A 25,241-nucleotide genomic window follows, 5' to 3' on the forward strand; every position below is an offset into this window, starting at 1 on the left:
CTGTCCTGTCTCTATCCTCTTAACAACCTGCTCACAAACCTGCTCAGCACTGCCAGAACTGTGAGCTTGCTTTGCTCATTAACAAAACTATTTTCTCCTGGCAACTGGCAGTTGGGGATGAAAAACATTTCACTTAATTTAGCCTATTGTTTACTTTTGGCAGGGAAGCCAGCTGGTTTGTGGCGGCATCCAGACAATGAGGAGATTCGGCCAAGCCCCACTGCGTGGTCAGCTGAAGAATGAACACTGGAGAAACAGGAGACCTACAGAGACACTGTTCATATCAGAGGTATGGGCCAAATGCCCCTCATGATAACATACAATTCAGCACTCTCCTGGAGTATGCTGTTATTCTGTGCAATACGTGGGAGTAAATTTGCATGTTTGGTCTTTGGGAGGCTGGGAGAGTGGTGGGCTGTTTAGAGGTAGGCAGTCTCAATTAGAAGCTTGGGCAGCATGCTTCCCCTCCCCTGTCCTTTGAAAGCCCAGTATGTGCCTAAGACATTAATTCCAAATGGATTGTTTCAGTGGGTAATGGTGGCGGTCAGAAATGTTCACCATTTCCCTAAGAGTTTGCATTTGTGACAATTCTGTTCTTTAGGAAAATAGAAGGTGGAAACTCAGCTGCAAATATGGTCTAAGTAATAGCCTCACCTGAGTTCCCTTATCTCATTCAAGGCCAAGCAGATATGAGCATCTCCTTGCAGGCTATTGACCTGAAGTCCTGACATAGTTATGGAGTGCTTGTCTCAAATGTTCAGACCAGAGACGCTGAGCTTCTTCTCTTCCCTCGTGTACTTGGAGAGCAGCGACTGCGTCTCACTACTTCTTTAGGATGTCCAGGCACTATGTTGCATTTAGGCAGTTTCTCAGAGTTCATAGGATTCCTTAAGCTGAAAGGAAGAGCCCTTCATGATCATTGGACTATGAGTCCCATGAGGGCAGAGGCCTCCTCACTTGTTCAATGCTGTGGCCTCAGTACCTAGGTACATTGCACACAGAAGGCATTCGATAAATGTTTGTTGAAGGATTGATTCCAGCTCATATGACTCTGGGTTTGAATCCATTGTGCTCAACAGTAAATGATCACAGTGGTAAGGATTAGCTGTCCTTCTCCACACACACACGCGCGCGCACACACACACACACACACACTGACTAATTCCACATAACAGAAAATTATGAGGTGCTATGTTCACTATGAGGTCCATGAACTCTGGGATTTGGGGTCTGTCTTGTTCTTTGATGTATCGCAAATGCCTGGCTTGACACACAGAGGCACCAGCAAATATTTGGTACAATGTATAGCTGTGATAAAGAAGTACACTGAAAAATCAAAATATTTACTCACCGACATATACTGCTGCACACCATTCACAAATTTGGGTCCAGCCTCTTTCCTTAAATACACCAATTTTGAGAGGTGCTCATAGGCCACAAATTCATTGAAGAAAGTCTTATAACCTATGAGTTTGGCAACCATGAAGCTGTCTTGCCAGTCCACTCCCATCATGAAGGAAAAGGGCATGAAGATGTAGGAGCATATTATCTACAAAAACCAAAAATAGACACTTTATTAGAGTAGTGATTTGCTCCCATTCTTCTCCCTCACCCTCATGACAAGATTGTTCCCACCTGCTCTGTGTCTCCTGTAGACACAGAAATCCCTTCACATGCCTTGTCCATCTTTATCCATTAGGTGTCAAGGTTGGAATCAGGTCATTTGATGTAACCTAGATTCTCAGGATAGGGAGAATGATTGTTTGTTGGGGGAAGGAGGGTGACGGGAGACAAAGAAAGAGGGTGGGAAGATGGGGGACACATGATAGGTTTGTGCATTGTGTAAGAGTATACTACGGCAGTTAGGGAAGGCTATTCACAAACCTATTTTATTTTTAAACAAAGATAGGCAGAAACAAAATGGAGGAGAAACATAACAGAAATATACCTCGAAACTCAGTTGTGGGTAGTCAAACATGTTTCCAAACCAGGACAGGGCTGCATTCACAAAAGACAACAGGGCTAGGAAGGCAATCAGATTCACAGCGATGTTTGCTACCAGGGAGATGGATGAGGATGCTCCCTGTGATGCGGCTTCTAGGAGATTCCTTGAATCACTTTATCAAAAAATAACAATGGCAGAATTACCAAGGAGCTGTCAATGGATGGACATCACAGGGGTAGATATGGGGTAATAAGAGCTCATTTGGATGGAGAGACAAACTCTTAGGCCCACGCCTTGGTCAAAATACTCACCTGAATTCCATGAAATCATGATGAGATTTATAATTACTGAGTATAGGTATGGGCTATGGGTGTCTAACTGTTATACTACTCTTTTAATTTTGGGGCATTTATAATTAAAAAATTGGGAAAAGATAAAAATATTATACGTTTTAAAAATTCTATTTAATTAAAAGTAGCTACCAGAAAATATTTATAGAATATTCATGTTATAAAAACTAACAGTGTAAGGAATGGCTGAATATCCATCACCTAAGAAATGGAACGTCACCCTCACCTTTGAGTCACCGCCCCGCAGTGCCCTTCTTTAATCTCATCCTCTTCTCTCTAATCTCAGAAGTACCTGGCTCATTAGAAGTTGCATATTGTTCCCTTTCTTTTCAATTTCCCTGTATGTCTGCATTCCTAAATAATATGTTGTGTAGGTTTACACATTTGCTAACTTATGTAGGTTTACACATTTGCTAACTTTATAAGTGGAATCACACATATTCCATATATATATTCTTTGACAACTTGCTTTTTCATTCATGGTTATGACTTTACCTCCATACAAACAAGGGATGAATCTCAGAAACATGTTGATTGATGGATTCTGTTATTTAATGAAATACTTTTGAACATCCTGAATCCTTTAGTCTTTCCCACCCTTTTATCTTTCTTTTGCACAAGGCAAAGGAACATGAACCAAGGAGGGATTAAGGATACCTAAATCACACCTTCTTTCCCTACTATATAAGACACTTCCAGAAATGGTCATCTTATGGCTTTGCAACAGTCCCAAATCAAAGCTCAATGAACACTACACTATATTTAAAATAAAATATCTACGTTGAAGTCAAGGAAATGTAATGACATTCAGGTATTTAGAAAGGTTTTCAGCCAAAGAAATCTTGAGAAAAAAGAAAAAGCTGGAGGCATCACACTCCCTGATTTCAAACTATACTACAAATCTATAGTAATCAAAACAATATAGTACTGGCACACAAACAGACACAGAGATCAATGGAACAGAATAGAGAGCCCAGAAATAAACCCCTGCTTATATGGTCAATTAAACTATGACAAAGGAGCCAAGAATATACAATAGAGGAAAATACAATGTCTTCAACAAATGGTGCTGGAAAAACTGGACAGCTACATGCAAAAGAATGAAATGAGGCCACTTTCTTACACCGTAGGCAAAAATAAATTCAAAATGGATTAAAGACTTAAATGTAAGACCTGAAACCATAAAACTCCTAGAAGAAAACATAGGCAGTCAGCTCTTAGACATTGGTCTTAGCAATATTTTTATGGATCTATCTCCTCAGGCAAAGGCAACAAATGCAAAAATAAGCAAATGGAATTATATCAAACTAAAAAGCTTTTGCACGGTGAAGGAAACTATCAACAAAAGAAAGGCAACCTTCTGACTGGAAGAAGATATTTGCAGATGATATATCTGATTAAGGGGTTAATATCCAAAATATATAAACAACTCATACAATTTAATAGGACCAAAAAAAATCCAATTAAAAAATGGGCAGAGGACCTGAATAGACATTTTTCCAAAGAAGACATACAGATCTTCAACAGACATGTGAAAAGTTGCTCAACATCACTAATCATCAGGGAAACACTAATCAAAACCGCAATGAGATATCACCTCACACCTGTCAGAATGGCTGTTATCAAAAAGACAAGAAATAAATGTTGGCAAGGATGTGAATGAAAGGGAACTCTCATACAGTGTTGATGGGAGTGTAAATTGGTGCAGCTACTATGGAAGACAGTAGGAGAGATTCCTCTAAAACTTAAAAATAGAACTACCGTACGATCCAACAATTCTACCTCTGGGTACTTATTCAACGAAAATGACAATGCTAATTCAAAAAGATATATGCACCCCTATGTTCATTGTAGCATTGGTTACAATAGCCAAGATGCAGAAGTAACCTAAGTGCCCACTGACAGATAAATGGAAAAAGAAGATGTAGTATATATTTATAATGGAATACTACTCAGCCATCAAAAATAATGAAAGCTTGCCATTTGCAACAACATGCATGGACCTAGAGGGCATTATGCTGAGTGAAGTCAGACAGAGAAAGACAAATACTGTGTGATTTCACTCATATGTGAAATCTAAAAAACAAAACAAACAAACAAAAACAAAACAAAAAAAAGATATAGAGTACAAACTGGTGGTCACTAGAGGGGAGAGGCGTGGGGGACAGGTGAAATAGGTGAAGGGGATCAAATGGTACAAACTTCCAGTAATAAAATAAATAAGTCATGGGGATTGTATGTACAGCATAAGGAATATAGTCAATAATATGGTAATAACGTTGGATGGTGACAGATGGTTACTAGACTTGCCATGGTCATCATTTTGTAATATATATAAATGTTCAACCACTGTGTTGTACACCTGAAACTAATATTGTATGTCAACTATACTTCAATGAAAAAAAGAGGGTTTCAAGGGTTGAACAAGATTTTAGGGCGTGAAGTCTAATAGTCACTGGGAAATTACATTCACTTTAATACCATAATTCACTGTGCTCTCTTTGTCCATTTTTTGCTGTACTTTGAATTTGGACCCCCTCCCCGCCCCCCAACCCCGCTTGTATAGTCATTAACTAGGTGAACTCACTCACCCATTTTCCATTTTCATGGCATTCTTGAGGGTTATTTTAGGTGTTTCTGTCTCAGGCCAAAAGAGTTTAGCCACAGCCAACGATGCAGGTGCTGACATAACTGAAGCAGTTAACAAGTGGGTGGATGAAATCTGCGATTTTAGGAGAAAGAAGGCCAACTTAGGTTCAGCTTTTCTGTTGCATTCAGAATGAACGGCCCAAAAGCCTTACAAGGGAAGAGAAGGGCAGGAATTGCGTCTATGCCAGAAAACAATGTTTCTTTGGAGACTTGGAAGAGCTCAGTGAGCCAAGTTGGCATCACAGTGAGAGTCAGAGGGAGGAGGGAGGAATCTCTGTGAATTGACCACATCCTTGGGGAGAAGCACAAAACCAAAGTCAGAACATTTCAGAGGAGAATCAATCCTGTGCTGTAGGAACCTTCAAAAAAGATTCCTCCACCTCTCTGTTGTCCTTTTGAATGTTCAAATAGTTCCTAAAGCCCATATTTCATTCATCATCAATGAAGATAGGGGACGTCTGGGGTGCAGGCATGGACACACTGCTCTCTGTCTTCCTTTTGCTCATCTGGATGTTTGTGCCTTTACGTAATACTCCTTTATCCAGAGTCCCTGTAATCGGTAAGCCATTTCTGTTTTCCTCATTGGAGCTCTACTTAAACTCTTTCCCCTTCCCGCCCTACACCCTTATTTCTGGATTCTCTTCCCTATCTTTTCAGAATTCCAGAATCAGCACCCTCCCCACTCCCATTCCCCCAGCACATTTTCGCAGGCAGCATTCCCACTGTGGTGGCAGAGTGGATTATCCGGGATCCAGTCACACTGCTATTCCTGAGGCCTCCTATGCCCTTTTCCTTTTCCCTCTTCCTGCTGATGGGCTTCTGAGCCCAGATGAAGTCCTGGAGTGAAACTCGCCTATCCTGTGAGAACGCCCAGTCCCCTGGGTCACACAGCTGCTGTGCTATTCCATTTCTCCCATGGGGGTTGCATCTATGTGTGGCTTGTCAGCTCTGTGCTGGGGGCACATGCACCAGTTAGCACAAGGCTCTCCACCCCCATGCTATAGACCACCAGCTCTCAAACGGGCTGCACATGGGAATCTGAGGAGTATTAAAACAATATTGGTGCCTGAGTCTCATGCCAAGAGGTTCTGGTTTAATTACTCTGGGCTATGGGCCTGGGTGTTTGGGCTTTTAAAAGCTCCCGGGTGATTCTAATGTGCAGTAAGTGTTGAGAACCACTGCCCTAGTGCAGGGGTCAGAAAACTTTTTCTGTAAAGGGCCAGAGAGTAAATATTTTTGGCTTTTGGGGCCACAACTACTCAACTCTGCAGCATGAAAGCTGCCAGAGAGAAACGAATAGGAGTAGCTGGTTTCCAGTATAACTTCAGTTACAAAAGAAGAGGCGTGATCTAGAATTTGCCCATGGGTCATACTTTGTGGACCTCTGGTTTCAATTTCTTTTACTAGTGTAATATGTTTTCTTTTTACTTATTTTCAGCCAAAGTAACCTCATAATATATTTCATTCTCCTATGGTTGTATGTGATTCATTAGGTGGCAGGGATATAAAAGTGAAGCCCCAAAGCTTCTTTGGGACACTCCATCCAAATGCCAAAGGAACTGTGACCAACGATACAGCAAAAAGGACAGTCTTTTGGCCTCCTTATCCAGCAGCAATGGTAAAGAAAAAAAAAGAAATGACAATAGCAAAGAAAGAAGAGGTTGTATTTTCCATAAATTGATCCCCAAACATTCTTACCCCAAAAGAAATGTACGCGCCTAAGACACTTCCAGCGATGGTAGAGAACCCAGCAGTCATGATCGCATGGAGTTCGGACCTGGTGACATGTGGTAAATATGGTCGGACCAGCAGTGGAGACTCTGTCTGGAAACAAAGAGTGAACAAATTAAGCATTCCCATTTAAATCTTAGGAGGGCATGCCAATCTGCTCAAAAGTCTCTAAAGCTGTATTTCTAAGAGTGGACCTCAGACCAGCTCCATCAGTATCACCTGGGAACTCCTTAGACATGCAAATTCTCAGACTGAATCAGAAACTCTGGGGGTGGGGCCAGCAATCCTGTTTAAACAAGCCTTCCAGGTGGTTCTGATATGTGTTCAAGTTTGAGAACCTACACCCTGCAAATCTGGGTCATTTGAACTCTAGGTCAGTGTGCATATAGAATCATGTGTAAAGTTTGCAGAGTTTGCAAGGCCAATTCATATAAGGCCCTCACTTAGCCTAGGACTGGGCTCTGATGTCTGGGGACACTTTTCTAAGGCTGGAACACCATTGGCCAAGTAACTCTGCCCAGTGGCCTGGCCTTAAGATCTGGTGGTTCCCAAGCCTCTGTGTCTTCTCATCTTCTAGCTTCATCTCGACAGAACTTTAACCTCTTTGCTGACACCACAGGGAAACAGAGACACAAGCATAAAATAATATCAAGGACAGGTGCCCAGAGGCCTTTTCCTAATTGAGAATCAGAGACCTCTTCTTCCCCTTGGGTAGAAAGGAATCAGATAGAGTGTAGTTGTAAAGGCTTGAGTCCCATCAAGGAGGACAGGAGGCCTGCAGCGTGGGGCTCCTCATAAATAATAGCTGTATGTTTAGCATATTAAGTATCAAATTGAGCATGTGCACAATTTCACAATTTTCCCCTCATTATTTCTAATTGTTCTGTAAGATTGAATGTGTTGACCTTCGATCTATGGACTCAACAGAAATTCAGTGCATGAGCCCTCTTACCCTGCAGGTAGGAGTAATCAACTCAAGATGGTGCCCTAATTAGTCCTGAGAGGTTTTATGACTATAATTATAATAATTTCAGCTCCTAGAGAAGGAAGCAGGGGCCCTGCTGTAAAGACTATGCTCCAGGTTAGCAAGCTGGGCTGACCAATAAGAAGGCTCAACCTGCCTGGGGCAGTTGTAAGCCTGTGATTTGGGGTCTTGTGTTCTTCTAGGTGACTATTTTTCCTTCAAATCCGATTTCCTTGGGCTGCCATGCTAGCAAGCATTCACACGTGGTTTCCTTGGTATGTGACTCCATTCTGCCTGAAGCTGCACATCCAGAGTGATGAGGATGATTATTACTATTTCTTACTTATCTACATCTTAGGAATGCTGCTATTTTGAGAGACACCACTTTTGCATCATATTTCTTTGCTTAAATGTACTTCAGGCAAAAGAGCATTTAACCATGTGATAGATCAGCGAGTGAAAATGCTTTTGCTCATCAGCGTTGTTCTTCAGGCGCAGCAAAGACAGACCGTTGACCAGTTCAGACAAGTTAAGAATGAACTCAAGTATTTATACAGCTGCACGGCTATTGGTGGCAAGTCTTTCCTGGTCTCTTTCATTGCCACAGCATTAAACTACAGAATGTGAGGCTGCCTGTTACATGTTGGCAGGCTCGAGACAAGTGGTGAACTCCATTTGAGTGAACAAGCAGCAGGCCTCTGAAGGGTGGGCCAGAGACCTCAGCAATTCAATAAATTCAGAAAAGATTTGTTGAGAATCTATGCATAAGATGCTTGGACAAAATGATTCAATCTTTCTTCCTCTCCATAAAATTTCAAGAACCCAAATGCCACATCAGTGCACTGAGACTCTTGGAAGGGATCTCTCTCTCTCACTCTCTTTTTCTCTCTCTCTGGAATCTGGACTTTGTCAACATTGAGGGGTCCTTATTTTGGCAGTCTCCCTCTACACTAAAAGAAATAAAACCATCATTTTTTTTATTCCACTTTCTGGAAACAGTGTCCATTTCAGCAGATGTTCTCTTCTGTTTTGTTTTTTGATATTACAGCTTACCTGTCCGACAAATATGTTGCCAGCAGCAACGACAGATTCAATAGGAGATGATCCAATAGTAACCAGCATGACCCATCCGACCTATAACGGACAAGGGACAAAGTCAGGGAAGAGCTATTTGTATACACAAACTTCAAAGTAGGGATAAAAATCTTTGGAGGAAAGTGCTGAGGGCTTTAACAATTGTTGGCAGGCCAGCAATGGTGCTAACTGTGAGTATATCTTACCTAGTCCACAGAGCAGGCCAATCAAATCCTCCTATTTCAGAGGCCTGAAAGTCTGAGTCACTGTATACACTTTCAACATTATACAAATGAGTTTCTATTGAAATGTACACTTGTTTACAAGTAACAAGTTATAATAATTGCTAATAGTCACGGCAGGCTTTACTGCATTCCAGACACTGTTTTGAGCCCTTGATCTGAGTAATGCATTTAATCCTCACAATACCCCTTTGAGGGCAGCCCTGTAATTATGCCCATTTGATAGAGGAGGAAACTGAGGCACAGAACAGTTGAGTTGTTTTGTCAAAATTCCTCAGCTAATAGGTAGTAGGATGTAGTTGACATTAGGCCTTTTGTACTTAACTCTCAAATGAACATGGTTTATGGTCCCACTTCCACGGTGGCCCTTCTAACCAGAGACTGTGGTGCCCACCTCAGGATGTTGCATTCTTTCTCCTTAGACAGGAGCACAGTAATTCTGAATTTTAAATCAACAATCAGAAAATTACGGGCCCTGCTGCTCTTGCTGAAATTCTGAATTCTGCCAGTTTTCTCTCTCTCTGTTTTATTTATCTACAGGGCTCAAAGGAGGGCTGGGGCTGTGTCCAAACCCTATGTGCTCTGCCTTGCTCTCATGTACATTAAAACTAGCTTACAAATTTCATAGTCTTCTGATCTAACCTATGAGTGTAGCACTGACAGTTTCTGGGGCAGCAGGAATGAGATTCACTTTTTAGACTTTTTAAAAAAATTTGTGTGCTTATAAAACTCCCTCAGGAGCAAAACGCAGCTTCCCTTTCTTGCTTTGACTCCCTAGCAGCTCTAGACCAGAGTGTCCCCTTTTGTAACCTCCTGAGGATAAGCAGTGACTCTGCATAAGGCACCAGGTGGGTCGCCAAGATGAAGGAAACCTGGCAGGTCTCGGACCTGCTGGAGTCAATTCTTTGGCTAAAGAAGTAATCACTAAGGTTTCGTGAAGATATCCAGTGGGTTGCAAGTCAAAGCCTGTTTAGAAGTCCCTGAGATAAAATTCCCTCTAGGGACACATGTAGGATTTTTGGGTTTGAATCCAATAACTTGGGGGTGGGGTGGATCTTGGTACAAAGAGAAAGGCACCTCGGAAAAACCTGAATAAAAGGTATTTATGACTTTGTCCCTGAAATAATCATCTCTACACCTGTCACCCAACCCAGCCCAGTCCTGTACCTTTCTAATGAGCCACTGCATGAATCCAAGGTAGTAGAGCATGGACATGACGGCGCTGAAGAAAACCACGATTGGCAGGACCTGGAGGGGACGATGAAAGCAATTATGGGCTGACGTCGGCCTCAGGAGTATTGGCAGGTTTCACACGTCTCCTCCTTTCCACCTCCTTTTCCCTCTGAAACGTCATAACAACACTGGAAGCTCCTCTGGAGCTTCACCACACTTTCATCAGGCAGCTTCCCCCTCTGCAGTCTCTTGTTCTAATTTGCTCTGGATAAGCTTGAATATGTTTCATAGGAAACTTGACATTTTTTTCCCTCTGCTATAATGAGCTTTTCTACCTTTAGTGTCTCAGAAAGGAATAAAGTTTTGGGGGAATTTGTAATAATTAGGCTCAACAAACATGGCCACTGCAGATGTTCTTGCTATTCTGATATTACACAGACAAGAGCTTCACCACTTATTAGCACAGTGACCTGTGTCAGGATTAAGTGCGAGCAACCTCAGATCCTTATTCCAGTGGCTCCACAGATCAGATAGAGCGTGGTCGGTCCTTACACGCACTGCCTCCCACAGAGTAAGCCTTCACTCCTAGGTTTTAGAACGACAGTTATTTTACTTATAGACTTTTGAATCACTAAGAAGAGATTAAGCTTTGGAAGCTAGTTTACTTCTCTGTTGACAAAGGTTGTCTTTTCCTGGATCCTAGTTTCCTGATGCTCTTTGGTGCCTTCACTCCAGCCCGTGTGTCCACAGGGAGCAGTTTCCACCCTGCAGAGACCACACAGAGATGCGGTCTCCCTCCCCACCCCTGCCCCGCACACCCCTTCCCCTCTGTTCCCCAGAGAAATGGCCAGGGACAAGCTGCCACCAGAGGCACAGAATGACCGAGGATGATTTGTACAGGATCCAATTTAGAAAAATCTATTAATAATATATATTAAAAGACATTTCGTGCCATTATTCAGAGCTCACTCACTTACGTGCTTTTATTGGCGCTTTAATGGGCAGGCAGAGCCTTCCTGAAAGCTTCAGGGAGTTAAAGGCTCATCTCTCAAATGTTCCCACAGGGATTCTGTTTTGGCAGAAAGGATGGAGGCTACTGCCCTGGGGGAAGGGGGAAGGGGTGGTCTGAAGACACAGGTGCAGTCTGGGCAGCAAGTTACACCTTCTTTGTGACTTTCTTTTTTCCAATTCTAGATTCAATTCATGATATGAGCATATTTCCATCTCAATTTGTAAACACTTGGCTTTTCAGAGATGGCTTAGTTATCTTAGCACAAAAGCATCAAATCATCAGTTTAAAAAAAGATTCAGGGGCCGGCCCCCTGACATAGTGGTTAAGTTTGGCATGCTCCACTTTGGCGGCATGAATTCTCAGGTTCAGATCCAGGGCGTGGACCTACACCACTCCTCAGCCATGCTATGGCAGTGACTCACATAAAAATAGAGGAAGATTGGCACAGATGTTAGGTCCGGACTAATCTTCCTCAAGCAAGAAAAGAGGAGGATTGACAACAAATGTTAGCTCAGGGCGAATCTTCCACATCAAAAAAAAAAAAAAAAAAATCAGCCTAACAGTTGGCCTAACTGAAACTGGGATAATTTGGAGGAAAATTTGGAGTCGCTAAGTGAGAAGACAATTTAGAAGTGTAGGAACAGTAATACATCATAAAAAGGAAAGCTGAAGAAAAAGCCAAATGCATCTTTCTGACTCATCAACAGGTATCTGTAGGGACTTCTCAGAGGAGAGTGAGAATCCTGGTGCTTGTGGGAGCCCCAGGAGGGAATCGATGAGGCCCAGGCATGGGGCCAGGTTGCCTTTCCCCTGTAAAATAACATCCCTCTTTGGTTAGGAGAAGTCTAAGCCTCCAGGCCTGCCTAGGCAAAGGCTGTGCTGAAGGAAAGATGGGAATGGTTTAGCATGAGGATGGTTCTGGAAGAACAGAGGTTAATGTGGGTGACCAGTTGGCCTGGGACTGAAGGTTTCCTGAGCACAGACCTTTCACTGATCCTGGATCTGGAAGCCATTAGTGGTCATATGCCTATTCATTGCTAGGTACCTATTGTTCTTTTCCCTGAAATCCCAGATACTGTTGCCCCGTACAGATTTTCATAAGTATCTCAGACAATGCTACAAGCCCTCCAAAAGTATTCAAATATATCTGACTCCTCTAGATGTTTCCCTTAATGCTACAGTAACACAGTAAAATGTTTGCAATGCACTGACTTGAGATTAAAATTTATAAATGAGAAAGGACAGTGATGTGCTGTGCGCCTGTGGCGAGCCCAGCAGTACACGCCTGGGTTCCGGTAGTCAGCTTCTATCTGAGCATCCACAGAGACTGAGCAGTTCCTGAACAGGAAGTGGCTCCGAAGAAAAGGGGTTTGGCTTTACCTTAAATGCAAAGAAGTGGTCTGTGTATTTCTCCCCAAAGACGAAGGCAGCCCCAGCATCCGTGTACTCCAGGAAGGTCTGAGTGAAAGAAAGGGCAAGAGCAGGTCGTCACAACCACTGAGGCCGCGCTGACAGTCCCCAGTCCCACCAGGCTCGGCAGGGGGTGAGGACCCAGCAAACTGGGTGCATAGCCTTGGGGAGTTAATTTTCTCAGCTTTTCTTCCCCCGGTGGATGGCAGGGAAGTGTATGTTTGAGCTGTAACTGCACACAGATTTCCTGGCGTTTCTAACCGTCAATGACTCTAGGGTGCTAAAGGATAAGCTGGGTGTGGTAATTTGCTCCAGAAGCCATCGATGGCACATGGGTGGCACCGGTTACCACGAGATGCAGAGAAAGCCTGTTTCTCTGTTTGCGGAACCATTTAGAAGTGTCACACCCCTCGGGCAGGATGAAGGGGGCAATTGGAATAGGGCAGTGTTGTAGTGGATGGTATGGGTGAGGGGCAGCAATAATATTACTAAACTGGACAGATTAATATTTCTACATAAAATTACTTTCTAACTCATGCTATGAAATTAAAATTTGGGTCAACTCACGTAGAGAAATAAACCTATTTCTGACTTGTCTTGAGAATTATCTTCAAATGTTAAAAGCACCGTAAAAGTAAGACATTCTTTGAACCCCACTTACCTGAACTTGTTTGCCCAACCACTGAAAAGCCCTAAGTCCAGGGTCAGTCCTTAGTATTATGAGCCCAAGAAGAAACTGTAACCCAATTCCCCAAAAGACGGGCCTCCAGTTAACCTATGCAGAAAGATGAAGAGAGAGATATCTTGTTAGAAAATGAATGCTGAACTCAGCATAAATGCCCAGAAGATCACTATTTCCTTGGAAGCTTCTCCCATGTGGCCTGTGACCCACCTTCTTCAGGAGGCCAAAGCAGTCGTGAGCAGAGAGTCCCTTGATCGAACCATACACAAAATCTCAGGGTTCTATTCCCTCTTTCTAACCTGAGTGTGAAGCCTTCAATCTCAGGGGAGTATGTAACCATAGTGTCATGATAACACAACTTAGACCCACAGAGTAGTCTCAGCAGGGCCGTTAAGGAGGAATGATCTAGCCTTGCTACTCATGCTGTAAATATCCGACACATAGAACTATTTCCCCTGTCTGGAAGATGGAGAGGCAGAACATGACTTGTCTGTGTGTCCTAGGTTTGTTGCTCTGACGATTTGTAAGTGAATTAAGTGAAAGAAATTCCACCCTGTGGAAGGGGTCTCATTTCACTGTAAAAAGGAGCCAGTTACCTCTAATGCAGACCCAGGGAGTGCAGAATAACGGACCATCATCAGCTTTCATTTTTAGTGCAGAGAAGAGCAGCCTGCAAAGAACTATGGGATTGGAGGCATGGAAAACAGCAGAGATGTTCACAGGGCAAAGAATTTGGGTCATATTAGGTGACTTTGGTCTCTGACTAATGCTTGTCTCTGAGGGGTCCACCTCTCAGCCAGAAAAGTCTTCCAGGATTTGCCATTATGAGTCATATGTGGACAATCGATGTTTCAGAATTCTTGCCCATGTAATGGGTTACCGACTGACAGAACAAGGAGGAGAACGGAATTCAATGTGAACTGTTTGAGGGCACATTTTTGGAGTAAAATAGCCTGAATTGCAAATAGAAATTTGATAAATTGCAGAATGCAGTGGTAGAATATTAGATTATGTACTCGTCTGGGGAAATCTGGATCAAAACAGGTGAGTTTTCTTTGAATGTGTGTTTGATGGGCCGATGTGGGGGACACAAGTAGAAGCTGGACTTGACAGGAGAGACCATCTCACTGATTGTGTAACTGGAGAATTGCTGAGAACGAACAATGAGACAGGAACAGTTCTATGAAAGTTCAGGAGGAATGGCACCCTAGCCACTTAAAATATTATAGCAATGTAAGAAAAATATTGAATAACAGTTAAATTCTCTCACAATCATTATTTTGAGTAATTCACACATGAGAAAAAAGAAGGAAAAAAACAAAAAAGATCAATTCATACTCACCTTGGTTGGGTGCTTGGAAAATAGAAACAGCAGGATGATGTACATCAGGAGCCCACCGAACGACACCAGCTGCCGTTGGCCCAGTTTGGCGGTGTCAAAGGTCAGCCAGAGAATAACTCCCAGGATCAGCGAGCTCCAAATCACCCTATGAGAACCAGACAGGAGGCATTGGCGTCATTTGCTGTATTTGTGGCATCGTTTGTAGCACCCAAGTGCTAACTTGAAAATCTTAATCAGGCTTCAACTAACAAACAAAAAATATCTATTGACACACCCTGGCACCAGGAAGTTATGCTTCTAGAACTTGCAACTAGAACTTGCAACAGACCCTCTTTTGTTGTGGCTATAAAGGCAAATAGCCAAAAAATGAAGCAATGTGTCCCTCTCATTCCACAACTCTTGGGCCCTTCAAGAACATTTAAAGGGGTCAGAGAGAAGAAAGGATGTTTTGAGAGGGAAGTCTGGTGATTTCTTTGAGAGATCTATGGGGAGTCCTCACCTCCGTTTTGGAAGGTGGGTGAGGTGTTACATTCTTCCCTTTAAGGGAGAAATTGAAATGCATTCTCTGTAGGTGGGGGACATCACCTGAGCCTCAGAGAGCTAAGTCAGTGTGTAGAGTGGGTTCCAACTCTCTGGGCAATCTGTGGGCCTGACAAGGCTGACTCAAGGCTTGGATGGCAGAGCCAGAAAGGGTACTGTGTCGGGACTGCACAACCCTGCTTTATTAGGCCAAGGATGTGTGACGTTTCCTGGCAGATCCCAGGTGGACCATGCTGGGGAGAATGGGTCCTGGGTCTGACCCAGTAGGGCCCCCTGGTGGGCGAGGAGGTCCCACAGAGAGAGTCTGCGAGAAAGCCCTGAGTGGTCCCTGCAGGACATGGGCTCCTATAGGAGAGGGTTGGCTTTAATAATTCACAGACCCCTCCTCCCAAGGAGACCAGCTTCGTGCCCAGAGCAGAAAGCCACCTCCCCAAGTCAGAACCATCCCATCCTTTGGACAACATTTTATCATTTAGTGGCACTTGGAGTTAAGGCAGTTTGTAGGGACATTTGAACACATCTCGAGTGAGTCATTACTTTATCGAGGCCTTCATTTCCTGTTTGTAAAATGAAGGCATTTTAACAGATTATTCCCTAGGTTGTTACTAGCTTCAGTATCTCATAAATGAGGAAGCAATGTCAGAACACATTTTTGGAAGAGTGTTCAAAAAGACTAAGATCCCTCTCAACGGCAGTAAAAGAACCAACTGCATTTACCACTTCAGCCAGAACCAATGGCTGTCCAGAAGCCTTCTGCCTGGAGACAGGAACTCTTCGATTCGATGCTCATATTTGGCCATGAAGTGATCCCAGACCACAAAGAAGATGGCAGCCACGGTGATCACGAAGAGAGGAAGGGCTCTGTGAAAGTTGAGCACACACGCGGCGATCACCATAGCCAGGTAGCCTGCCAGGAAGCAAACGCAGATGGGGAACATCAGCACCAGCTGGAGACCAGCCTCCAGCACCAATCTGGCTCAGCCAACGGGAGTTTCAATCAAGGAACCATTGAACGCAGGAGAGCTCTTGATAGGGCTATTGGCTCTTCTGATTATAAGTACTATATTTTGGGTGTTTTTGTCTTTTTTTCAAAGCAAGCCCCAAACAGTTTCACCATGAATGCTAGGAGGACAGGGTGCTAGGTCTTGTTATCTTATAGAATATTCTGAGTTCTCCAATCTTGATGCTTGATCACTGGCCCTCTCACTTAGTATGAACCAGTTTTATCTGGCATTCAGACTCAGCAGGTGAGCTTCAGTCAGAGAAAGGCCAGGCCTTGAAGCAACCGCTGATAAAAGGTACTGATTTTCCTGGTTTGCAGCTCAGATTTGGCCTAAGCTTGAGTAGGAAAATAGGCCACCAACAATCTTTAAGTTCCACGGAATCTCTACAGGAAAGGGAAAGGGGTGGAAACAATTACCAAGGCGGCTGCTTTGGAAGAGGAGATTCCAGGATAAGAACCACAAGGTTTCCTGTTAAAGGTCAGCAAACATGGTCTGCAGGTGAAATCCGGCCTGCCACCTGCTTTTGTAGGCGGCGAGTGCAGCTGTACTTGTATATTTGTATTTGTGTTCTACAAATAAAGTCTCACGGGAACACAGCCTCACTGTCTGTTCGCTTTTGTCCCATAGTGGCAGAGACATGTGGTTTTCCCCATATGGCCTGCAAAGCCTAAGACACTATCTGGCCTGGCACACAGAAAGTTGATAGCTGTTCCCTGTTCCTGCTGTGTGAGCACCAGCAAACCCACTGACCCCGGGATGCAGGGATCTTGGACTAATGTTTGTGGACTTGGTGGAGGGTTCACATTTTAGAGACAGGAGTGCTCTTTATTATTTTTATTTTTATTTTTTTAAAGATTTTATTTATTTTATTTTTTCCCCCCAAAGCCCCAGTGGATAGTTGTATGTCGTAGCTGCACATCCTTCTAGTTGCTGTATGCGGGACTCGGCCTCAGGATGAACGGAGAAGTGGTGCCTCGATGCGCACCCAGGATCCGAACCCGGGCCACCAGCATCGCAGCGCGCGCACTTAACCACCAAGCCACAGGGCCGGCCCTAGGAGTGCTCTTTAAAATGGGCTGCAGAGCCCTTTGCTTTGGGATGGAGCAAAACTGGAGACCTGCTCCTCTGTGAAAGCAGTTTGGTCCCACCTTTAGGCCAGAGGAGTGGGCTACATGACCCTAGGCTCCTCCTCGTGTTGTAATTGCATAAAGTATTAATTGATTATATTTCCACCTGAAATTATGTTTCTACCTTGTGATTATCACCATGTTTTCCAGTTACCTGGATTTGCATTAACCAACCCTCAAATCCACACCACAATAACAGAGGCCACAGGAGGAGGGGACCTAAAAAGTTAGCTGCTGGTACATAAACTGGACAGGGAACCCATCTGCATAGGCGTCCCACGCTGAGACCCCCACTCAGGGGCTTCCTGATTGACTTCTCTCCCTCTCTGGATGATTCAGTGAGGTCTAGGGAGGAAAAGACTTATTTTCTTCCACAGAAAGCTAGTATTTGGGAGATCCTCAAAAAAAGACACTTCGATCCCATCCCCTTTTGTTATTTACCTGCTAATAGGATGCCCCAGATGAGGTACCGAAGGGTGGTTTTGTGTTTCTGACAAAAATCACAAACCATACCATACTTCCTTTGCAGACACCTGTAATAACAGAAGCAAACAGGCAGGCAGAAGTCAACACCAAAAACATCAAATAAACTGGCATGCTAAGGCTGGATGAGGCTTTGTAAATCAAGCAAGCAAACGAACAAATTCATGAAGTTTATGTCCTACAAAACAGAAATGGGAAACATTTCATTTTAGACTAAAATCAGCCATGGCTTGGAACCACCTTTGCTGAATGGATGTGATTTGCTGAATGCTGAATGTGCCAGCCCTTGAGGGGTTACAGAGATGCAGAAAACATGCTCCTGGAAATGAGGCAGGGGAGATGGGTAACCAACCAACAGCTGAAAATAAATCATAGGATGAGAGTGTTTCTCCTTGGACTATAAGAGCCTCCATTAGCTTTTAAGCCACTGTCATTAAATGTTGATTTTTAAAAAAATAAAAATCCAATGAACTCTCATCCCTTCTGGTTCCACAAAGTTCAAGTAAGTTTGTGGTTCCCTGTCGTCACTCACCATACTTTTTAGTGGGAGGCTGACAGATTTCAACAGGGGGTTGAAATGTAAAGTAGGATTTCATGGATTTGAGAGCTATTAACCAGTGGGTTGTAATATAGCTTTCTCAGGATGTTCTGGAATTGTTGGCATGTCTTTGTTTCTTTCCAGAGTTTTGTTATGGGGTAGTACGTAGTGTGGGAGCAACATTTGTATCTGATGACTTCTTCCGGGGAGGAGGGTGTGCACCAGAGAGGGAGTGTGGAGAGGCCACAGGGCCGTACCCATGATTGTCCTCTGCTTCTCCTGGGATGCTCCTGGTCCCCTCCACACCTGCTCTGAAACCTGGCTTCCCTGCAGGTGCCTCTTTCCTCAATGACACATCTAACAGAGGCCTATCCTTCTCCCGCTTGAGGCCGGGTGGAAGGAATTACTCACACATTTAGACATTTCCACCTCCAGGCCACAGGACAGCATTTCTAAAACAACCACTTCTCATCCCGTATAGAAGATTCCCAATCTCCAGGATCTCACAGGCCCCTGGCCCTAGCTGGGACTGCCTCTGCCCTTGGTTAAGGCCTCCAGTTCCCTTCCTTCCAACAGTCATGCCCACATGTCCAGTCTCAGCACCCTTCAGGTTTCAGGGCCCAGCTCAGTCTTTCGCTTCTATGATGCCCTGTTGGGTCTCCTTAGGCAGAGGTGTCCTCTGCACTTTATTCCTCCTGTCTTCTCTGACTGTGTTTTGCTATGAAGCCTTGACTGACTGTAACTTCCTGGAGAATAAATGTCTGTGAGCCCTGTAGCCCCAGCACTAAGGCTGCTTGACAGGCATTTGTTGAACTACTGGATAAATGCAATGGGAGTGTACACTGCTTTTCTGGAATAGTATTTTACAGCTGTGGGTTGGACCCATTAGTGTGCTGTGAAGTCACACAGGGCATGATAACCATCATTAAAAGAAAGAAGAGGACATCTCAGAGTGCATCACACAGAGTGATGATAGGTATTATTTCATGAAACTTTTGTCATTATCGTATCTGAATGTGTGTACTGAGAATTAGAAACTGTTCTAGAAGATATTGAAGGAATATAAATATAGTAAAGACAGTTTTTCATGGTCTAGTTTAGGAAAGGCTGATGATGCGTTATCCTCAGTTGTGGATATTGTGTTAAAAAGCAGCCGTGGTGAAGGGCAACATTTAATAGGGCACGTCCATCTACTTTAGGGTGGATTCATCAGATTTCTTAATTGCAGGGAATGTGTGTGGTCCATTACAGCAATCTCACACTGCATAACATAAAGTGGCTAGAAATAGATGCTTGGCGATTTGGTTTTCTAGGCTGAACAACTCCCAATCTCCTGGTGGTTGTTTCCATGCCATTAACATCAGTGAAACTTGAGTGCCTCTGACCACCCAGGAGAATCTCTCAGCCCCCAGGGTCAGAGATTCATAAAGTAAAATGAAGGATGAAACTGAGCTCAGGTTTCTGAAGTGGTAAGGTAAATATTCTTGATGGTGTTTATGTGATATGAGCTTTCAATCCTAATTCTGACCAACTCCAGAGCTATCTTCTGATACATAAACACAAAGTTCCTCAGAGACTTAGGAATTTCAATAGGAATTTAGAATATTGACAAATACTTTGGTGTTATGATAGAGTACCAGACAGTCTTGGACTAGGAATCAGAAGCTGGAATTGTAAGTTAGCTTTGTTCTACTCTAGCTAACTAACCTTGGATAAGTCCCTTCTCTGAGCTTCATTTTCCTGATCCAAAACATAAAGATCATAACTGGCGTTTCCTACCTAATGGGGGATAAGGACTTGGAACACCTTCAGGATACTACAAGGTAAGAGCAAATTTGTTGGGATTTAAAATGGATGGGTTTTAAGAAATTGATTGCTTATTGACTGACATTGAGAAGATGAATTAACTACCTTTATATGGACTGGAGCAGTTAGTTGGCAATTTACACCTTTAACTAGAAGACTGTCCCAGATATTGGGTTCCAGAAGATCAGCAGTTTGAATTTACCATGTTGATTATCCTAGAGCTCCATTAATTTTTCTGAAAATGGTGTTGGGTGGGTAGTGGGGAGAGGGGATTAGTGGTCATGACCATCTCTGACAAATCATAATAAATGTTAAAAATTAGAGGAGGATAAAACAACCACTTTGTTTAGGAGGTAGGTGTGGTTATTTCTCTGGTTGAAACCTGTACCCTTTTTGATGCATCTCTTGATCGTCATTTTCATCTTCTTTCTTTCTTGGAGAATCCTGCTCAATGGTGACCTGCTCTTCGTCCTGGAAATCAAACATTGGAGCAGAGATGGAATAATGAGAATCCTGGGCATAATGGACCCTGATCTCTTTTGCTCAGAATTTTGGCAAAGAACTTCAAAAGGTCCTTTTAAATCATTATGCAAGAAGATGGCTCCTACTATCTACTGCATAGACATTTTTTCCTCTTGTCACAGAAAATCCAGATCACACATCTCTTCCTTTACTTCCAAAGAGCCATTGGTATTATTTCCTTTTCTTTAGGAACAGGCTCGTATTTCTGTTTATTGCTCCTGTCTCTACTGTAATCATTCAACTGCCTCTTTGTTTTCAGGCAAGTGCTGAATGAAGTTAACACCAGAGGCTGCATACTCGCCCTTTATACTCTGCAGGGCCTGGTTTCCAAAGGACTGAGATGAAAGGGAACAATATTTGCCATCCCAAAGTGTGTCTCTTCAACATGAGGATTATTTTAGGCTCACTATTTTTAGGAAACAAAAGACTCTGAACGTTTTTCTTGTTACCTCTCCCTTAACTGCCTAAAAGAATTCCAATAAAAAAACGTGTCTTAGGAAGTGAGCTATCACGTTAGCATAACATGAACTAGGTGGCAGACACGGAGGAGCCTAGAAAAGCCGGTTTGTTGGGCTCCCCTCTGTGTCTTCTGTTTCTGTGTGGCCAAACACTTGTTTTCCAAATGTCTGCTCCTTTTCACCTGCCTATGAATTGCCTTCCTTCCCTTTGAAGTCTCTGAGTCTCCCCACCTCCAACACTCCTTTTGCTTTTGGCTGAAGGTGCTATTTATGGTGGTGGCTTTGGTAATTTTGGCAAATTACTGAGTTTTCCTGGGTTTCTCCCATGTATACATCTTACTAAATGTTGTTTGATTTTCTCCTGTTAACCTGTCTCCTGTTAATTTAATTCTTAGACCAGCCAGAAGAACCTAGAAGGGTAGAGGAAAATTTCTTCCTCCTCCTCTGCAGAGACCAAGACTGGTTTTCTTTTCCTGGCAGCAGATGTGAACACTAGCTCAGCATCTTCAAGAGGTGATAAACTCCCCTTGGGAACTAGGGTCCTTCTATCAGTCAGGCTAAAGGGAAATATTTCCCTTACTCAGCTGGCACTTGCTCTAATTAACCAATGAAGTATATACCTGGGCCATCTTTCAGGGACAATCTTTCCAATACTGTTTGAGCCCATAAATATCCATGACACATCCTATTCTTGGAATGGTGTAGAGGATTTCCTACCTCCCTCCATTCTGCAGTAATGTCTCAAATAGGTCCAGCTATTGTAGGCAATGGTGAGGGAAGGTGGGGAGGAAGCATGCAGATGTGGAGCAGTTTGAACATGCTTTACGAGGTATAGTACCAAATCTCAGCTTTAGTTTTCTGCCATATCCCGTGAGGCCTTTGATTCTCTTTACTTCAACAAAAATCATAGAAATAAGTCATTAGTATGTCTCTGAGCCGAAGAGATCTTCAAAGATCATATAGTCCTTTGAAGCCAAACTCCGTTATACTTCTGACTTAGACTTCCTTAATTTTCTGGGCTGGGCAGTTTTATGTTCTCAGCAAAACTGAGTGGAAAGTGGAGATTTCCCATATATCTGCTGCTCCCATACATGCATAGCCTCCCGCTTGAGTGGTAAATTTGTTGCAATTGATGAACCCATCAATTATCACCAGCTCCCACTAAAGTGGTAAATTTGTTGCAGTTGAGGAAGCTATGTTGACACATCATTATCAACCAAAGTCCATGGTTTACATTAGGGTTCACTCTTGGTGTTGTATATTCTGTGAGTTTGGACAAAAGTATAATGACACATATCCACCAGTATAGTATCATATAGAGTAGTTTCACTGCTCTGAAATCCCCTGTGCTCTGCCTAGTCATCCCTCCCTCCTTTCTTGGTAGCAACTGATCTTTTTACTGTCTCCACAATTTTGCCTTTTCCAGAATGTCGTATGTTTGGAATCATACAGTGTGTAGCAATTTCAGATTGCTAATTTTACTTAGTAATACACATTTAGTATTCCTCCATGTCTTTTCATGACTTGACAGCTCATTTGTTTTTGGTGCTGAAGAATATTCCATTGCCTGGATATACCACAGTTCATTTATCCACTCACCTACTGAAAGACATCTTGGTTGCTTCCAAGTTTTGGCAATTATGAGTAAAGCTACTGTAAACATCCATGGTTTTTGTGTGGACAAAAGTATTGTTTTCTCTTTTTGGTTGAATAATATTTAGTGAAACAGGCACTTTTTACACTAGATTAAGTGAAACAGACAGTTAATATGTATAGCATGACTCCAATATAAGTAACACGTGCATGTGGGTGTATATTTTAATTAAAAGGCCATATTCCAAGATGTTAGGCACTGACTTTTTCCTGGAATTACAGGTCATTTTTTTTTTTTTTGTCTTCCAAATTTTACTGCAATAATTTTGCAAATTTTCTACTTCAAATAAGTTATTCTTTTTATCATGAGAAAACTCCCCCCAATAAATGGGTCCATAGTTGGGGCCCAGAACTACTTGAAAAACAAGGATGACCTACGTGGATAATTTGCTTGCTTTTTAGCAGCAGAAGGCCTTCTTCAAATGAGCTCCTACCCAGAATTTAATATATAAAAGAAATAAAAGTGATGTTGTGACAGAGTGCCTCACCCTGCTCTGTTAACTTAGGTGTCACTGGGGAACCCTAGGGTGTGATGGACACAGTTTTAGAACCATATCTTAGAACCTCCTTGTCTGCCTCATTTACTTTAAAATTGAGATGCTTTTGTTTAAGTCAGTGCCTTTGGCCTTAGGATGGAGCTTGGAATTTGTAATAGTGAGGTGTCAGAGGAAGCCTCGGTACTCTCCCCATCAGAGAACTCTGAGGACAGGTGTGTAGACACAAAATCTTTGGTTGGGACTGTGTGTTTTCTTCATGACTCAGCCTTACACACTCTAATTACCATTTAATTCATTCTCCAAGTGCTAGCTGAGCGCCATGCTTTCTGTCCCTGTGGATCTCAGGTGCCTGTTGCACAGCGGTCACCCTGGTAACAGATTCACTGCCCTCCGGCCCTACCTGTTTGGAGATTCCATGCTCTCTGTTCTGCACAGCTCTACTCCTCAGCAAATTGTCCTTTCCTGATATGCTCTGGTTTTCATGAAAGTCGTCTTCATTCTAAGAAAAAAGTACAGATTACAAAAATAAAATTTCAGAACCAAAAAAACAAATGTTTCTTCATTGAATGATACCCAAAAGACTTTTGATGGAGGGGACGGCAAAGACGAGGAGTTTAGATGAGTCAGCTGGTTAAAGAAAGAACCAGTGAATCTTGGCTCATAAAGACATGTAGACGATTTTTGTTCTGTTTTGTTCAGATAGAAAAGATTGGTGTGGGCCAACTTGAGGAAGAGAGGAAGGAGGACAATTGCCCTCGTCCAGACCATAGGACTTTCTAATAAGCTGAGCTGAGATTAGGGGGCAGGTTTCCAGTCTCCTTTCCATCACTTCACACAGGCTTTCAACTTATAAAGTAAAACAAAATATAGTAAACCCTAGGCTGATAATTTTACTCTTAGATGTTGGATGTATGGGATGTTAAAATGTGTTTTGTTAAAGCAGTTTTTGGTAGTAACCAGCGTAAGAAAAATGCCCTCTCTTGTGAGGCTGGTTTTACTTTAAGGAACTGAGTGAGGTGTGCTCTTGGAGGGGTGTGCTGACCCCCCAGCTGCTTTTTCCAGATGTGACAAACATCTGGCTCGCTTCTCTTTTACCTTATTTTTAGAGGGAGTGGGAAGTGTCCAATTCCTTTCCTATCTCATCCCAGCTTGCCTTTTTATACAGTACTTTTTATATGGCAACAGATAGATAAACAGTGTCAAGTAGGGCCCTATATCTTTCCAGAAAATGTTCCCTGCTAGCCCTGTTGGCTGTGACCTTGTCTTTGAAAAAAGAACAAGTATATCACTTGATTTTACCTTTAGATCTCTGGCTGTCCCCAAGGATCTAGACAAAATTGCAATTCCAACTTGTGTTGCATTTTCCATTTATTGAAACACAAGAGTGTATAAATGTGAATAAAATCTAATTTCGAGCACATACATGATTTATGCATAAAAGTCTTGTTGCCAAACTGCCCTTTTGTGTTACAGCTGTGTACATCTTACTTTAGCACAGTTCCTCGCACATGGCAGACACTCACAATTATTTGTTGAATTAATGAACCGCAATGATTTTAATGTTGCACTAACTGGTACAGCAATGTAATACCTCTGGATACTTGGTATAGAAATATAGTAGGGAGGGACAATATAGATAGTATGGAAAGATGACAAAGTGTTGCTAATTGCTGAATCTGGCTGATGGATACTCAGGGACTCATTTTACTATTCTTACTTCCATGGATGCTGAAAATTTCCAGTAAAAAGTTAAAAGTAAAATCCAGCATGAACTGGTAGAAAACAGGACACAGGTAACTGAGGGGCTGGTCCTCAAGGTCCCTAATAACATGCGTGATGTAACACATGCCTCATCTTTCTAAGCATCAGCCACCATCTATACAACAGTTCTTATGGTCCTTTCCAGAATCCTGACATTTTCTGGTTCCATGAGGAGATGCTGATTATTCCTGCCACCTGGTGGCAGAATCTGAAACGTGTGGAACACAAGCATGGAGCCTGCCGTTACAAAGTTAATAAAAGAGGAAGGGGTGTGTGTG

General features: G+C 42.9%; 1 protein-coding gene and 1 long non-coding RNA gene across 2 annotated transcripts in view; one reads left to right on the forward strand and one right to left on the reverse strand.

Annotated features, from left to right (window-relative positions):
- Positions 1-25,241, forward strand: part of LOC147914335 (uncharacterized) — a 152,195-nt gene that overhangs the window by 119,375 nt on the left and 7,579 nt on the right. Inside the window, exon 2 of the long non-coding RNA XR_015555342.1 lies at positions 164-289. This is a non-coding gene — a long non-coding RNA (uncharacterized LOC147914335). The remainder of the gene's footprint in view (positions 1-163; positions 290-25,241) is intronic.
- SLC28A3 (solute carrier family 28 member 3) overlaps positions 1-25,241 on the reverse strand; it is a 52,458-nt gene that overhangs the window by 7,887 nt on the left and 19,330 nt on the right. The window contains exons 2-14 of the mRNA XM_014795547.2: positions 23,603-23,701; positions 20,461-20,543; positions 17,687-17,778; positions 15,832-16,021; positions 14,575-14,719; positions 13,212-13,325; positions 12,521-12,598; positions 10,123-10,203; positions 8,693-8,773; positions 6,643-6,768; positions 4,887-5,017; positions 1,949-2,117; positions 1,352-1,549 (exon numbers count right to left, since the gene is read on the reverse strand). Of these exons, the coding sequence (XP_014651033.1) occupies positions 1,352-1,549; positions 1,949-2,117; positions 4,887-5,017; positions 6,643-6,768; positions 8,693-8,773; positions 10,123-10,203; positions 12,521-12,598; positions 13,212-13,325; positions 14,575-14,719; positions 15,832-16,021; positions 17,687-17,778; positions 20,461-20,543; positions 23,603-23,701 (1,587 nt within the window). The remainder of the gene's footprint in view (positions 1-1,351; positions 1,550-1,948; positions 2,118-4,886; positions 5,018-6,642; positions 6,769-8,692; positions 8,774-10,122; positions 10,204-12,520; positions 12,599-13,211; positions 13,326-14,574; positions 14,720-15,831; positions 16,022-17,686; positions 17,779-20,460; positions 20,544-23,602; positions 23,702-25,241) is intronic.

Source organism: Ceratotherium simum, chromosome 20, assembly GCF_057802395.1.
Source record: "Ceratotherium simum simum isolate JZ-2026a chromosome 20, ASM5780239v1, whole genome shotgun sequence".
NCBI lineage: Eukaryota > Metazoa > Chordata > Mammalia > Perissodactyla > Rhinocerotidae > Ceratotherium > Ceratotherium simum.